General features: G+C 34.2%; 1 protein-coding gene across 1 annotated transcript in view; it reads right to left on the bottom strand.

The window, feature by feature from the left end:
- LOC118048374 (nuclear pore complex protein NUP205) overlaps positions 1 to 15,323 on the bottom strand; it is a 33,459-nt gene extending 18,136 nt beyond the window's left edge. Inside the window, exons 1-26 of the mRNA XM_035058025.2 lie at positions 14,990 to 15,323; positions 14,803 to 14,901; positions 13,986 to 14,060; positions 13,782 to 13,886; positions 13,598 to 13,708; positions 11,581 to 11,740; positions 10,892 to 10,977; positions 10,614 to 10,736; positions 10,315 to 10,524; positions 9,683 to 9,772; positions 9,220 to 9,381; positions 8,804 to 8,920; positions 8,498 to 8,704; positions 7,997 to 8,098; positions 7,717 to 7,860; positions 6,959 to 7,089; positions 6,752 to 6,871; positions 6,335 to 6,458; positions 4,925 to 5,122; positions 3,384 to 3,502; positions 2,519 to 2,669; positions 2,318 to 2,430; positions 2,147 to 2,228; positions 1,961 to 2,047; positions 1,754 to 1,831; positions 495 to 701 (exon numbers count right to left, since the gene is read on the bottom strand). Of these exons, the coding sequence (XP_034913916.1) occupies positions 495 to 701; positions 1,754 to 1,831; positions 1,961 to 2,047; positions 2,147 to 2,228; positions 2,318 to 2,430; positions 2,519 to 2,669; positions 3,384 to 3,502; positions 4,925 to 5,122; positions 6,335 to 6,458; positions 6,752 to 6,871; positions 6,959 to 7,089; positions 7,717 to 7,860; positions 7,997 to 8,098; positions 8,498 to 8,704; positions 8,804 to 8,920; positions 9,220 to 9,381; positions 9,683 to 9,772; positions 10,315 to 10,524; positions 10,614 to 10,736; positions 10,892 to 10,977; positions 11,581 to 11,740; positions 13,598 to 13,708; positions 13,782 to 13,886; positions 13,986 to 14,060; positions 14,803 to 14,901; positions 14,990 to 15,130 (3,342 nt within the window). The 5' untranslated portion in view covers positions 15,131 to 15,323. The remainder of the gene's footprint in view (positions 1 to 494; positions 702 to 1,753; positions 1,832 to 1,960; positions 2,048 to 2,146; positions 2,229 to 2,317; positions 2,431 to 2,518; positions 2,670 to 3,383; positions 3,503 to 4,924; positions 5,123 to 6,334; positions 6,459 to 6,751; positions 6,872 to 6,958; positions 7,090 to 7,716; positions 7,861 to 7,996; positions 8,099 to 8,497; positions 8,705 to 8,803; positions 8,921 to 9,219; positions 9,382 to 9,682; positions 9,773 to 10,314; positions 10,525 to 10,613; positions 10,737 to 10,891; positions 10,978 to 11,580; positions 11,741 to 13,597; positions 13,709 to 13,781; positions 13,887 to 13,985; positions 14,061 to 14,802; positions 14,902 to 14,989) is intronic.
- Positions 15,324 to 16,461: the final 1,138 nt, after the last annotated feature.

The following is a 16,461-nucleotide window of genomic DNA, read 5'->3' as shown; positions in this document are numbered from 1 at the left end:
GTGCACTTCACATTCAGGTCCAATTTCAAGTCCATTATCTTGAGGCTCTGGCTTTATTTTCATTGACCTACAATTAGCTATGGATAGGAGATTTAAGCTCTGTTTGGAAACGCGGTTTCAAATTTCAAAAAAAAAATTTTTTTTTGCTAAAATTTTTTTTTATGTTTTCAACTAATCTCAAAAATGATTTTTAAAAAAATAAAAAAAACATCATTTTGATGTATTTCTAAGCGAAAAACACTTAACCAGAACTGCTACCACAATCCCAAATAGGCTATTAGACTGCGTAAATGTACAAGTCATTAAGGAAGAATGTACGTGTATAATATTTAAAAAATTAGAAGTAAAGATTGAATTCTTATAAAATAAAATAAATCTATCAAACACCAAAAAAATGCATGAGCTCCCAGTCCAAAAGAACCAAATGAAAAGGCTATACACCAGTCAACAAGTGATAATTAGAGTGTGTAAACATTAGAGTGTGTAAACGATACCTTATTCTTGCTTATTGTCTGGGTCCCAGCATGCTCAGTACCATTTCGAAGTATAACGGAATCATAAACTACATGATCAGACCCGCTTTCAATTACATCCCGTCCAAAAAGATGAGCAAGTATGGTCTGACATGCTTCTCGATGAGAGGGGCCACCCATATAACCAGAGTGCAATTCTACAGCTAAAAGCTTCAAGAGCCATGCTCTCTAGGAAAAATAATGAAATTAAATCAATCATCAGCTGTATAGAGATAAATCATAAGGATTTCTTCAGTGGTAAGGGCAGCATGGAGGTGGGAATAGACATCATAGGTTCAAGCAGTAGCAGTCTCCATTGTTCCCAAATAAAATAAAAATGAATTCTTGGTTTCTTGTCCATATTCAAAGATTAGCAAGCATCTAGACATGAAATTTTACATGCAATGTTAATTACTTGGCAGTTTTCCATGTAACACAGCATGTATAAATGAAATCCATGAGTGAGCTCAAAAGTAAAACATCTTGAGAATTTGCAACTCAATTTCCACAATTTGAGGCAACTGCAATGTTAAGATCAGGAGCTTCAATGCTTAGAGAATACAGAAAATGAACACTGCAAAATGAAAATTATAAATTCTTGTTCCAGTATCACATCATGCAAACTGCAAATTAGTGTTTTTAGAATAGACGATACTTTCCCATCAGACAATAGCATTAGTGAACTGAAGCAGCATCCTGAAATGGTCCAGGTTTTCAGTTGAACTATTTAAGGCAAAGACAGCACGAAGCCTAATTCAAGCTGGTCAGAATTGTGAAACAGCCAGCTCAGCAAACCAGATATTTTGGTTCTTAGAAGATTTAACACTTACATTAAATCTGATTGTATATCATTTTAAACTGTGTATACAATTGGTAATCAAAATAGTACTAATGTTATATTGTGAACTTTTTAATTGAACCATCTATTCAATAGGGTCACTACTGCATCTGGTTCTTCTAACAATGGATTGGCCGAATTAGAAACTACAAAGACATCTTTTTATATATAGAAATCTTGGTGGTCATGATATTCACATAAAATCCATGTCTTTAAAGATTGATCATGCTAACAACAAAATGCCAGATGGTAGCTATTTGTAAATATTGTCGGAAAAGGGCTAATTCGACCAGTGTCTAAATGCTGACTGCCATACTACAAGAATGGATGTACGAGGAGACTAGAATACCACAATAGAACAATAAGCCTGGTTAATCATCAAATATTAAAAACAATAACAAACCTGGTGAAGGGAGCTGATGCGAAGTGGCTGATTGCTATTCCGTTTAGGAAGCGGAGCAATACCGATAGTATCAAGGTGCTGTCATATAATCCAGAAAGAAAACAGGTACTGAAATGCTTAAAACAGGTGCCAAAATGCATAAAAACTTTATACAATATAAGCAGAGTAACAGTATCAAAGAGCTTTAGATTATAATTCATGTTGCACCTTTACAAAGAATTGATACTTTTTCTTGCTCAGCAAATCCATGGTAGGGCCACATGTAAGCGGGTCCACGGACAACTCATAAAGGAGCTGCACCAGTCAAAATGGTTAGATATTCTTAAAATGTCAGAACAGGAAAGGAACCAAATAATCAACACTATAATTGATAAATTTGAAGTAGTACGAAACCTGAAAACCAAACTCATGAAGCATTGCATTCTTTTCAGGTTTTAAAAGTCTGTCCAGGATTTCAAGAATAACCTTCAAGCAACTGCAAGTTAAATAATAAAGTACAATCTATCATATAGACGTCACAAAATTAAATATCAATGTACATAAGCAACTTGAAACCAAAAAAACCTGTAGTGAAACTTTGGTTGCAGAACTGTCTGCTCAACTGCGTGGTCAATATCAAATTTAAGCAGTAAATGTGTAACATTTGGAGCTGGCCGACTAATGTTATCTATTAGGAGCTGAAAAGAAAAGTAAAGCTGATTACAGACATCAATAAAGATCATTAAACATTATTGATGCTGGAAGCAAAGCAGTAGCTGGACTTGCCTGCATTATCAGAACCCCTGGATCATCAACCTTGTTCTCTATAATCTGACATTCTTCTGATCGTACCTCAAGGCAGGCTGCATAATCCTCAACCAAAGAGTTTGCAGCATTGGATTTCAACAGTAATTGTACGAGACCCACCACACGGGAACTGTCACCAAAAGTAACAATAGTGTCGTTAACGCTTTCTGCAGAGGGCCATGAAGACTCAAAAACACTGAATATATACAGACTGCCACCAACAATTAGGGGCGTTCTTGTTTCTGATAACAGAACAAAAAGTTCAAATAAAAAGGTAGTGGAATCCAGGAACCTAATTATTGAATAGCTGGCTCAATTTATTGGTTAACCAACTTCTATTTTTAAAACTTTCTAAGCTTCTATTGAAAATTTTCATAATGAATTTTTGGTCCATTAAAAACATTTAACAAGAAGATATTTCTCGATCACGTGACATTTGCAAGAAAAAAAAATAAAAAGTTAAAGTAATAATGATAAAATATAAACGGAAAAGAAAAGCACTTTTATGCCTCAACTCAGGTAGTCTAACCAATCACATAGAAAACTGGTTTGGTTCGGTTACCTAGTAATTGGTTCAGTTAAAGGCTGGCTGGCAACCACAGTTCGCTGATCTCAAATCAATATCAAACCAAAGAATCAGAAAATGTGAAATAAAACCATACCAAACCTAATGAACAGATCATTTTAATTTATTTCAGCTTTGATTCGTTGGCTACTTTAGTTGGTTGTTTTCCTGAACACCACCACCTTTAAGCACACCCACCCACCAATCAACATTTCACCTAACCTCACTCTTTCTAGGAATGCAGCCAGACAAAAAGGTACACAATTATGTGTTCAGTACCTTAGAATACTCATGATTTTGATTGAGCATTGCTGAATTTTGGGTAGAAAATCATATCTGACATACTCCAGCAATGCCACAATTAGATTATGATCTTGTGAAAGAATAACATCCAAAGGCTGCAACAGAAATAACCAAGTAATGAGAACATTATTTGAAATCTACTTCCAAATTATATGTAATATGTTACTTCTCCAAGTTACATTATAGTTTGATTTAGGCAAGTGGATAGTTGGTTGTGATTAGTTAGTGTCCTAGGATAGAAAGGACAGAAACGTATTTGATTGAAGGGATGGAAACAAAGACATATAATAAATCTATCTCTGAGACAGTTTCAGAGTGAATTCATATCCTTTCAAAACATAACGTGCAAGGAGACATCCTCTTTATCCCATTGTCTCTATCTTTTCCATCTCGAGACAGTAACCAAGCGCAACCTTGATATTGTGTACAAAGAATAAAAATGAGAAAGTTGTATGAGATGATCATATTAGAACATTAATTGTGGAACACTTTGTGAGCTAGTAAAGGCCTCCATGCCAGAAATCCAAAGATATATATAAAGTACTAACTCCTTAAAAACTTCTCAACAACTATTATACCTTTAATACAATACTAACATTATCACATTTCCGAATAATAATATGTAAATTTGGTCCCACCTCTAATCAAGGCAAAGACTAACATTAATTATTACTTTTGACAAACTTTGCTAATATTCAAAAAAAGTTATTTAACAAAAAGTTCTATTCATTCTTGTATTGTAATTTCTATTAGCATCACATCAACTTAAAAAGAAATATTCAGAATAAAGAATCAAAAAAAGTTATTCAACAAAAAGAATTTATAAAAAATTTATTCATTCTTATATTATTAACTTCTATTAGCATCACATCTAATTAAAAAGAACTCTTCAAAATAAAGAACATAATGCTGCCAAATAAAACACAACAAGTTATAATAGATGTGAATAACAAAAGGGCTTATGTCAAGCCACAAAGTTGGGTACATAATTTAGGAGTTTGTCTTAAATGTGAGCAGCAATTGTGTATGCATTTTGGACTTCGGCATGGAATTTAGTATTTCTGAAAAAGCTTAACAGGCATAGCCTTGTTCTTTTGTCCTTCTGTATAGATAAAAGGCATGAACTTATTCTATAACCATAACTTCCAGATTTATACTAAGTCATGCACCACCTGAATGACATCTGAATAATGAACAAACATATGGACACTGAAATGAGCACACAAGATTGAAATCAGGAAAAAAAATCAATCAAACAATCAAAATAACCCTTTTACGAGACCAAAAAATATTAAAATTTGTCAGATCATACATGCACTAAATGTTTCAGAAGATCTGGCCCAAAGCAGACAGAAGTAGACAAAATTCATGAATCAAGCGTGCCCCAATAAGCTTAGGACTCAGGATTTTTCAGTTCAAACTTACCTCTATATATATATAGAAGAACCAAACTAGACATTAATGCTAGCTTCAATGCATCAGAGAAGAAACGCATGCTACAAAAATGAAACAGTTACCTGGTATAGAGGACGCCAATAATCAGAAACTAGTAAATCCTTTTCAAGGACAAGGATAATAATCTCCAAAGAAAGTTGTACAGCCTTTTCAAGCAGTTGCCCATAAATTTGAGAAGTCCGTTCAGTGATTATAGAATTTACCCCTGGCAGAAGGATGCCCATGATATTTCGAAAAACAATCCGGCCACTCATGAAATCCTGCCAAAAAAAAATGTCAAACATTATGTTACAACTAAATTATCAGCCTATAGTCTACACAGATATAAGGAAGTCATGCAGCTTTGAAAAAAAATTGTCAGAACATATGAAATAAAGCATAATGCAAATCTAGCCACAAGGCTTAAAAAAGAAAAATGTTGTTTGCAACAAAATTTCCAAGCCAAGCCCAAACAGAATTTCAGGAACAATATAGCACCAAAAGAGAGTCTGATACCTTCTTTGAGAAGTCAATCAATAACAATTTAATGAAAGGAGAGATACAATTTATGCTCTATTTTATTACTGCAAGATCTCTCCAACCAAGCAGGCACGTACCTTTTCAACTTCAATTAATGCAAAATACATATACTTCCCTTTAGAAAACTCAATAGAATTAATTTCATCACCCAATGTAACAGGAAGGAGGGATAGAGAAAATCAGATGCTACAGTACTAACTATAAACCCCCTCAAAATATGAGAGAACAGTCACTGGACCATGATGTCCCAGAATGCCTTGGACCTTATTTTCATTGTTAACCTAACAAAAACAATACATCAAGAGTTACAGAGAAAGAAGATGATAAATACAAGGGCCAAGCTATTTACATGAAGAGCATGACTCGACTCAAGCATCCACCACAATGATTATTGTGGTGCAAAACGTTTAGGCTAGTGTTGAGTGCATGGGAACAGACATACCTAGCATGGGAAAAATGCAATTCTAAATATGAACCTGTATGTTCAAGCCTGGGGAAGAGAGATCCAAACTCGGAACCTCTTCTTTACAGGATCAGTATGGATACCAATTACATTTTTTACTTTTCTTTAGACAGGGAGGAAAACAAAAGGAAAGGAAAAATCAGTACATAACCACTGGAGGAACAAGTTTATAATCTGTAATTCAAATTGAAAAAACCAAAGCTGTAATGAAAACAGTCAAAGGAATGACCAGAGTAACAAGTTAAAAACCCAAATCATGTACACAAAAGTTACAGAGAAAATGAAATTGCTAACTCAACAAGCTTGTTTTCCTAGAAATATGAACGGGGAATCTAAGCCCACTGGAAGCTAGCACTTTATATTAATAATTGAAAAGTTAAGAGCACACATATGATTCTGAGTTTCCAACCACCTTTCCAAAGCACAAGCTGACATTGGAAGTAGATGAGTAAACATTTGGAGTCAGACAAACAAGCAATGAAACACATACTTTTAACAACTCTAAGACCGGAAGCTGCATCTGAAGCGAAGATGGTTGTGTGACTGTTGAAAGCTGTGACAGGTCAACAACACTGTCAATGTCCTCATCTTCAATTTCATACATGCTCAACATCCTGCAGAATACATTATAAACATAAATAAGTTTCTCATATGCTACGCAACTGATGTGATATACTTCATTTATTTGAAAAGTTAAAACATATCAACTTCCATCTTTACAACTGAAACAGGAACCTAAAGAAAAGTCCATTGCATGGAAAGCAGAAATTCAGTTTAAGATGAACAAGTATGGAATAGGAGAACGAATGAAGGAGAAACTACAAAAAGATACATAAGATCCTAAATAAATATAAGTGGAAAAGAAGGAAAAAGCTGAGTTCCTTATTGAAAATGGTAGAAGACATACATGTGAAAATGTTGAAGACAAGAAACAACTAATTGCCATTTCTCACAAGGATCTGCATAGGCTCTCTGAGGGAATGGCCCAAAGACATGATCACATATGAACCTAAAGATACCTATAAATCTGCAAGAAGATAAACAACATTAGAGCAAGAAAGCATAGAAAACAAAATAATTATCAGAATGTGAGAAAGAGCCCATTGAGCCGTACCTACGCCCTCTATCACTCACATCTTTTTCCTCACCAATGAGAGTATTTAACAAGTTAAGGAAAGATATTGTTGAAGGATATTGTTCTCTCCTTGCTTCTATTTCATTCAACTCATATTGCATATCATAAACCTGCAAAAATCAGAGTTCAACAGAAATATTTTAGCATATGAAGGTAAACTAAACAATTCCCTAGTCCTAGTTGATAATGGATGTCCAGATAAAATTGGTACAGTTCCGAATCTCAACATAATTAGCTCATTGAGACTCTGACAAGCAACTGTGCATTATCAACATCAAGTGCCACAGCCACTTTCTGAAATAATAATATAGCTAATACATGAAATAGAATAGATATTTAACATCAGAAAAGGAAACGAAACTACAGAAATTTTTAACTTCTATTCAAAACACAAAAATGAAAAGAGAAAAAAGGTGAATTTGATAAGATATATGAATGACTCTTCATTTTGCATCTGAAAGCTCTTGTACATGCAATACTAGATTCAACCAATCAACATGCCAAATAGCCAGTAGCAATATGTGGCTTAAAAGAGCAAATGTTATCAAAAGGTCATCAAATCAAGTCCAAAAAACCATTTGTATGAACACCTTCAAATATTTCTCAAAGAAATCATCAAATTCTATAAATGTATAATGCCTGTATTAAAATAAAGAAAGCAAAAAATTATACAGCTAATACATTCTAAGTAGGTTCAGACACCCACAAAAAATCTAAATTCTACAGAGAAAACTAACCTGTGTTCCTGTCGGCTGTGCAATGTTTCCAACCTGAGCCCCAACAACCACAGGTAAATCATACTGCTCAAGATAACTCCAAATAGCATCTTTTAGGACTGGAGAGACATGAACAAAAGTAGCTATAGCATTCCGCAGAGCACCCTGTAAAATAATGGTATATTCAATTTACAAAGGGGCAGAAACAACTCAGTGGATGCTTCGAATACTTAAACAGAAAATTGCAAGCATTGCTGAAAAACTTGCTTAGGGAACCAGCTTGATCCAAATAAACTTCAACCTTCAAATATGGAGGCACATTTTCATAACTAAGGACCTTGAACAATGGTTCAATGTCAGGAAACCAGTTTTTTCTATCCACAGGATTCCCATTTTCAATAACCTGCAGAACACAGAAAATAAATAAAAACCAAGAGCGTAAAAGGAGTACAGAACAGGAGAGAAAAAATTAATGAGAATGAAAAACTAAAGGGTTGTTCAGAAAAGGAGTAATACTCCCTTCTGGAAAAATAAGATTGTAAGTCCTCATATTTTATTTTTTCCTAAAATGCTGAGAGGAGGGCAGACAAAGGCTGAAGTTATCCTTGAAATTCTATCAGCAATCCAGTGATAAAAATTCCTTTCGAGAATGTGACTATCAATGCCCATTGGCACAAATATCCTAATGTTATTTACATGAATCAACAGTGATGATAAAACCATAGAAACAAATCAATTTTCCACACGGAAGTAATCAAATTCAAGGAAAGAAAGGAAAAATTTAGCAGAAGTAAGTTAAAACCTTTTGAAGAACATCCAGATATGCAACCAGTGCTTTTGCATCCCCTTCCTGAAATTCTGGTAGCATGGTTCCAGTAGTCTGAACTGACTGTTTGAACTTCTCGTCATATATAGTTAAGCAATCAAACAAAGTGCTCCACCCAACAGAACGGAAGGCGTTTCCCTGAAGTAACTCATAAACCTTTGCAGCACCTTCTTGACTTGAAGCCTGAAAGGAACATTACATCAAGAACACCAAAGTTGGACATAGCATAAACATGGTATAGCATTCTCCACTTATTAAATTATAAAACAGAAATTCACATACCAGAGCACTCAGCATTTTTAAAAAGGCTACGAGTGTTTGAAAATTAGTATGATCCTCTCCAGCGAAATTGACAAATGTCCACAAAACATCATTGCCAGACAATAGCTCTGGTTCTTTCTGGAAAAAGTAAAAAAATCAAGGTACCAGAAAATGGTGAGATAGATATGAAGAATTAATTAAAAAAAATGCACAACTTGTTTCTCGGTACTAAATTTTAATTCAGTAATTTCTTCTTTCAGATCCTAAATCTAAACAGAAACAGGAACTAACATTTTAATTAGAGTTGGCAAAGAAAGTGGTATAGCTCACAAAAGATTGTAATTTATTTAAAGAATTTACTGTTTTGGAACTTCCAAGTTCAAAATTCCTTGGTGATGAACAAATTCACCAAGTCATACAAATAAGGTACAACAAACCTTATAAATTTCGCTCACAAACTCCAGCAGAGAAACAAACAGCAGATGACCAGTTTCGGTGGCCTGTTGTGAATCCGGGTTGCTATCATGCATAAGATCTTGTGAAACAGCCAAACGGTATGAGTTGAGCGTGCTCATTGCCTTGTCCTTAGATTCTTTTACCTTCAAGAGCACTGCAATGTCAGCATTTAAAAACAATAACTCCAAAAGAAGGCAGTAGAAAAGAATTTGAGCAAGTGCTCACCCAGAGCAGAAAACAAATTGGCATTAAAACACCAAACAATCTGACAGAGACTGACAAAAAGAGATCTTGCTCAACTAGTTTGAATCATAAAGGGCAGTTGAACACAAATCCTAGCAGATGTACAAGTTGATTACTAGCTGCATAGCATCTTACAACTCCAAATGGGTTTATTTTCAAATAATATTAAGATTTAAGAGAAAAAGAAATTATCCAACTTACCTTATCCCTCACAAGTTGGTGAGAGAGTAAGCAAGTAGTCAGCTTGTGCATATAAGCATTGTACATGTAGATCATATCCTCGTCATCATTCTGCGGGAAACCAAAATTTGATATTGGCCTTAAAGTCACATTCTATAATTTAGCAAACTCTTCACCATATGCTAGAGAGAAAATAAACAAAATGTAACATCACAATCAAAATAAGGATTAATGGGAGAACATGCAACAATATATGCACCACAGAAGGTCAAGTATTCCTACACAACATCTATCCAGGATTGAGCAGCACAACACAAGAACAGAAGACTCTAGAAACACCCACTATAGATTAAGAGCTTCCAAAAGCCTGATCCATGCATTTTCTGAATCCCATGTTTAGAGTGAGGGAACCCTAGGAAATAAATTTGACTCTCCCTCAGAATTATAGTGGAGAGTAGAACTGTACACACTGCAGAAAGGGTCATACTATGAAATCAAATAACGATCTTTGTTTTAAAGGTATTTTGTAAACCAACTGGTTGAGCAAAGGCTATATTGAAAAATAACAAATGCATTGACCTTAAGGCAGCTTTGATTAGAAGATAAGAAAATAATTTTTTTGCCAGTGAAGGGAAACATTGAACATAACAAACCTGGTAGGCTGCTGTTCGAAGAATGTTATCCAGTAAAAACTGAAAAACATTGTGTGAGAAAATGAATTCCAGGCACGAATTTACATAGCCTGAATTATTTGATGAAGAAGCTGAAACCGCATCATTTATTAACATCAAATGCACACACCAAGCAAGTCTTACAACACCAACAAAGCCCTCCACGTTTGGATTGTTTCCAGCGGCCATCACCTGAGCAACGAGTATGCAAGATTATCAAATTATTATAAACCGTCACTTTTGACGATGGGTAGAAAATCACAATTTATCATTCATCTTACAATTTCATGAAATTCTTTTCTAAAAGAAGCATCATGAGACAGGATAGATCCTTTATCAGGAACGGCACTCAGAGCATCTGATATGAAAGCAATTACAAGAGAGAAAAGCAGACTGAATGTAATCTGCACAAGCAGAAAATGTGAAAAGAAACTCTCAGTAACTTTATTCATAGCAAGAAAAAAATGGAAAAACCAAAATCATCCCAGGTAATATTCTTCCATAAAAAAAAAAAACAATAAACATAAAACTGCACAGTCAACAGAAAAGAAAGTCATGCCTGATGTTTTAATGTGTTGGTGCCCTCCATAGGTTCAGCTGCGCTATCTTTTAAACAATTAAAAATATCCTTTACATCTTTTGGACCTGTAATGAGGAAATTTTATAGCAAGTCAAATGAATAAACCTTTTCACTCTCAGAGGAAAAAAGGGAAGTATTGTTTGGTTCTATTTGATCTCAAAAGAGAAAATCTCAACTAAACATCATTTCCATCTACATTAAGCAAGGTTGACGATAAAGGGAAAGGACACCAAAGGGTACATTAATTTGACACATTTAACCATGTATGAATACTTGACTACTTGTAAGGCATGCATTGCAATTTTTTATTGCGTGCTCCACTCCTAACCCAGCACACAAAAAGAAAACACTGGTTAAGAAAGAAACAGGTCTTGTCCTTTTAATGTTATCCGATAAGGGAAGGAAACTAGATATTTATTAGGCCCAAAAGTTCTGAAACTTTTACTAAACACTTAATAATTAACTCCCTAAAGGACCATGCACATGGCAAAAAGAAAATATACAATCTATAAAGCAAAAACTTATCAACTTGAGTCATTATTCACAAGTATTGCACTCACGAAACAATATTTCACAGGTGAAATTTATGGGTACTGTAAAACTTCGACACAAACCACGGTCATATAAAAGAAACAGTGCAAAAAACAAGACAACTCTCAGAATCTTACTTGTCCGGACAACCAGAACAGAGAGGACAAGGCAATGTCCGAGTATCAATCTCTCTCTACAAACCACAGCTTGACGCTCAACAAGAGCACCTCTAGAATCAAGGACATAATGCTCACAAAGAGGCCCACCAAAACCAGCTGGTTCTTCCAGATTGAGTTCCTTGAACCAAACAGATATCAATTTGCTCAATATATGACACAAAAATAACAGAGATGATCATATAAAATGCCACATGGCAAGTGAAGTAACTGCACAGTTAAAAAAACAAAAGCTAGACGCTTATTTTACAATCTGAAGATATTAAATTTCATGTCCTGCTACCTGAAATCTCAATATTCTCTATAGCAAGAAAACAAATATCAGAGTCAATAAATAGCAGGAAAGTAAAGATGTTTCTGACAGTTCATTACTTTGTGAGCATTTTGAAAATTTATCATGTCAAAATGCCATAATATTGCAATGATCAATAAGATCAGGTGCATTTATTTCTTCCATGCTTGACTCCTAACAACATGATTCCAAATTAAGTTACTCAAGCACTGCATCAAGCTTAGATGACTTCAAAGGTGCATTAATGTAGTTAAGAGGAAACAAGTTCAGCCCAAAGAGAAAAGTGTTTGGCAACTAGTCCAGTGGAACAGCAGCTCCATAAGCTGCTATCACACTGTGAGCTAAAGTTACAAGTTGAAAGTCCACTCAGATTAAGTAGATTAGGCAGATTGAAGGTACAAAACTTCAATGCGTTATGTGCTTCTAAGACCCCTTTTATCATTTGAAAGTTCAATAGGAATTGCAGAGACCTAAAGCAACATCTAAGACGCTAGCACAGAAAGGGACTGTAATAATAGGGAAGCAAGCATCTAAACCTCAGTTGAATTGCAGATATTCTATTTTCCTCTCAGGATTTGAATTTCACACATAAGATCTGTCATAACCTCCTCCCTACTACATTATTCCCAGAACCAAGATCATTGAGCAAGACCTGAAGAAATGGTATTGCTAGCATAGAAGATAAACCCGGGTTCAAGTACTGACTTGCTGAAACAAAAAATCACTCTTACGAATTTTGAAGGTTATCAAAAATGAAAAACAAAGGCACTGGAATAAAACCAAGCATGACACTGATCTAGGACACAGGAGTAGATGCTAATCTAGTGGTGGTTTAATTGGGGATTAGGGTTTGGGACTGTCATGAATGGATTAGCAGTAATTGGGGTAGAAAATTTTTTGATTCAGTGGTTGGAATCAAAACTAGTTCATGGTAGAAGAAGTGACACAATAGAAATAGAATAGAAGCACAGGAGGAAGGGAAGATCCAGAAACCAAGCCTACAAAACAACTATAAAACTCTCAACTATTCCATGAATCAAGTCCAATGAAAAAGCTTGATTTGTGTGTGTTTACCCAGCGGGAAAAAAAAGACTTGTAAATTAGAAAGTTGTAAACAAAGCCATGCATGACTTATCACTGAATAAAGTTATTCATTGTCAAGTTGTTAAGATTCATGAACACCAAAGAAGACTCCTAAGAGAAGTAAAATAGACAAATGATTCAGAAATTTGAGCATAGATTTTGTTTTACAGAAATCAGCCTTATCAAATATTGGCATATGCTTTGTTACTCTTGTTTTAGAAAGTGGAGATACTTGGTTCTTACATTAATAGATATATGCACTTTCAAATAGATATAATGATACCTTAATTTATTTGAAAAGGGTCAGATATAAGTTAAGCTCCACTTGCTACATACCAAGATTCAAATACTTTAGCACAGGTAAAACATAGATCGAATGGAAATTAACCTGAGTAAACAACCATTTCTAAACTGCATGTTGCTCCCAACCAAGGGTGAGAATAATCCAACTTGGTTCAAACCTATTTGGACACTCGAGACCTTTCAACTACCACACTCACCTTACACAGGGCATTTTGGTAAATAATGTTCTAAATGTGTGAGCAATAGGGCTGATCAGGTCTGAGAAGACACCAGTATACCAAACTAGTCAAAAGTTCAAACCTTTATTAGAGAAATCAATCGCTGTCGAAGCCCACCATTGATTAGATCTTCAAGATACTTCTGGATGTCTGAGATGATATCATCTTCAAGTCCTCGATCAAGCACTACAGCCTGCAAAGGACAGTTTAAAAAACCTAGAAAGGCACTAAACTTAAAAAAAAAAAAAAACCAGAAATTGAGGCACCCTTAATAGCATATGCAGGGCTGTTATTAGATCTCGTCTCTCGGTGTACCAAAGTCCTGCTGCAAGCCGCAGGATTTCTAATGGCTCCCGCGCCATTAAACCCCACTAGAAATGAAAAGAAGAAACATGAATAAGAGCATAATGGCAGCACATATATCATGAGTCAGTGAAAACAGGAGACAAAGAAGCAGAATCAAGATTTACCTCTTGATTGGCAGAAACCAGCAATCGAACACACTCTATTTCGTTAAGATGGAGGTCATCACTCAATTTCAATGCCTACAATCAAACATAAGCACAAAAGATCAAGCATTACGTATGAAAAGAAAAAATGGACTTAAAAACTGGTGAGAGAGAAACAACTATATATTAGAAGACCTGAAATAAATGAGGACTAAGAATACATGGTTTTCAAATCGTAAAAACTAGTGAGGCATGAATAACCAACCTTGACAGTGAATAACTTTATTCAGTGATAAGTCATGCATTAAACATTACAAGATTATAAATACAAATAAGCGTAAAGTCCCATAGTATTCACATGCATCATATTGGCTTAATTCCTCAAATACACATCAGATAAGCCATTGCACATTAGCTTCTAATTTTAGGTACTTAGTAGCTGCTAATCATGTTTATTAGTAAGAATTTTAAATTCCTTGCAAATATAAAGACATGATTGTAAGTAAGTTCATTCAGCAAGGAATTTAAAATTCTTACTAATAAACATGATTAGCAGCTACAAAGGGCCCGTTTGGTAACGTTGCCGTCTTCCATTTTCTGTTTTTGTTTTCTTTTGTAAAAGCTGTTTTCAAAATTTTCACTATCAATACTCAAAATTTTATCATTTTTTATGTCCCCGTTTGTTGGTTCTTCTACCATTATAAAAACAAATATACAAGCCCTAAGTAATAAGGTTTATTAGTGAACAGCTCAGCTAAGAATTAACCTGAGCCAATTCCAATTAACCCAAATAAAAAAAGAGATTATTTACTACCAACTATCACAAAATGAAACTCACAATTTGCACATCCTGATCATCTAGTGAGATTGCTGGTGAATCCGGCAGCCTAACTTCTTTCGACTGGACGACTTGTGCGCGGTCCGATGGTTTGGGAGGCTAAAAAAACAAGACCAGTGTATAAATATATATGTGTGTGTGTGTGTGAAAAGATAAATAAATATTAATTAGCAGGGGGGAAGCGTACCGGGTAGAAGAGGAGCGCTTGCAGAGACGGGAGAGACCTGCGAATAGCGTGCATTAGTTCGACTCTCTCCGCCGCTGACGGTGGCGAAGAATTTAGAAGTGTGGATTCGATGGTGGAGAGGAGTTGTTTTGGGGATGCCATTTTCCCAACTTAAAACACTTCAATTAAAACAAAAAATAAGAAGAGGAAGAGGAAGAGGAAGAAGAAGAAGTGAGGAAATAAAAATAAAAAAGAAAATGCTTTGTTGATGGAAGAGGGGGTCTTTTTTTTAAGCTCCGGAGCTAGCTAGTGTCTTGATGTTCTTCTTCTCCATCGAAAATAAAAGGCAAAAAAAAAAAATGGAAAAGCCTGGATTCCGAAACCCTACTTCAAGTGCCTTTAGGCGCGCGATTAAAATCTCCTTGGGCTTAATTGTGGGCCTCATTTTGAATTTTCCTCTTTGGACCACACTAAGTCCATGGACTATAATTGCTATATCAACACCTTCTCATTTTCAAGTAACGAAACCAAGACACCTTGTGATAAATGCTAGCTTGAACCTCGCAGCGTCTGAAAAAATTTTAAAATACATTAATGAAATTATAAAATTATGAAATAAAATCAATTAAACTAATTAGAATATTTAAAAAATTATTTAATTTGTTCTGGTTTTATAAGTTTGAAATCAAAAAACCTTAACCGAACTGAATCATTTTAGTTAAAAAATATAAAATAACCAATCCACAAAAATCAAACCGAACTGAATCGAAATTGATGAGTTGGGTTTTGGTTTTTAATATAAAATAATTAAACCGAACCGAAACCGATCAGCTGAAACTGGTTTTGGTTTGGGTTCAGTTTTGATTTTATTTTTGGTATTTTACAAGATTCTAGTTTGGTTATTTTTATAGGTAAGAACCGAACCAAATAAAAAATAATCACTCGTAGCTACAAGTCAATTTTGTAAGTAAAAAAATTAACATATAGGTTTATCTTATGTGTTTTTTAATAACACATAAAAATAAATTAAAGGATAAAACTAAAATTAAAAATATTCAATTAAAAATACAAAAATCCATATATATGAGATAATCAGAATTAATTTGTCAAACCCATGAACTAGATTATAACACCCAATTGGATTTAAAAATATATAATTCTAATTTTTTTTTCATTTAATTATACACCAATTAAGTGTATTATACTTTTTTATATCAAACACAATTTTTTGTCTTAAAAAAATAGGGATGATATGTTGGACTAGAATAAAAAATAACCTCGATTTTTAAAAAGTTTAATAAAAAAAGTGTTTTTTTTTAGTCAAATAAAACAAGACCTTAAAAAAAATAATGAAGTGATTTTTTTTATTTTAATATGTTAAAAATACATCAAATTAGAAATTAAAAAAAATCAAGACATACACTAAATTAAATAATATTCCAATAAAAAATCATAAAAAATTGTTAAAAAATGTTATTTTTTTATTTAAAAAA

Source organism: Populus alba, chromosome 6 (genome assembly GCF_005239225.2).
Source record: "Populus alba chromosome 6, ASM523922v2, whole genome shotgun sequence".
In the NCBI taxonomy this organism is placed as follows: Eukaryota; Viridiplantae; Streptophyta; class Magnoliopsida; order Malpighiales; family Salicaceae; genus Populus; species Populus alba.
The sequence above is the reverse complement of the archived record's forward strand: the minus strand, read 5'-3'. Positions and strand labels throughout refer to the sequence as shown.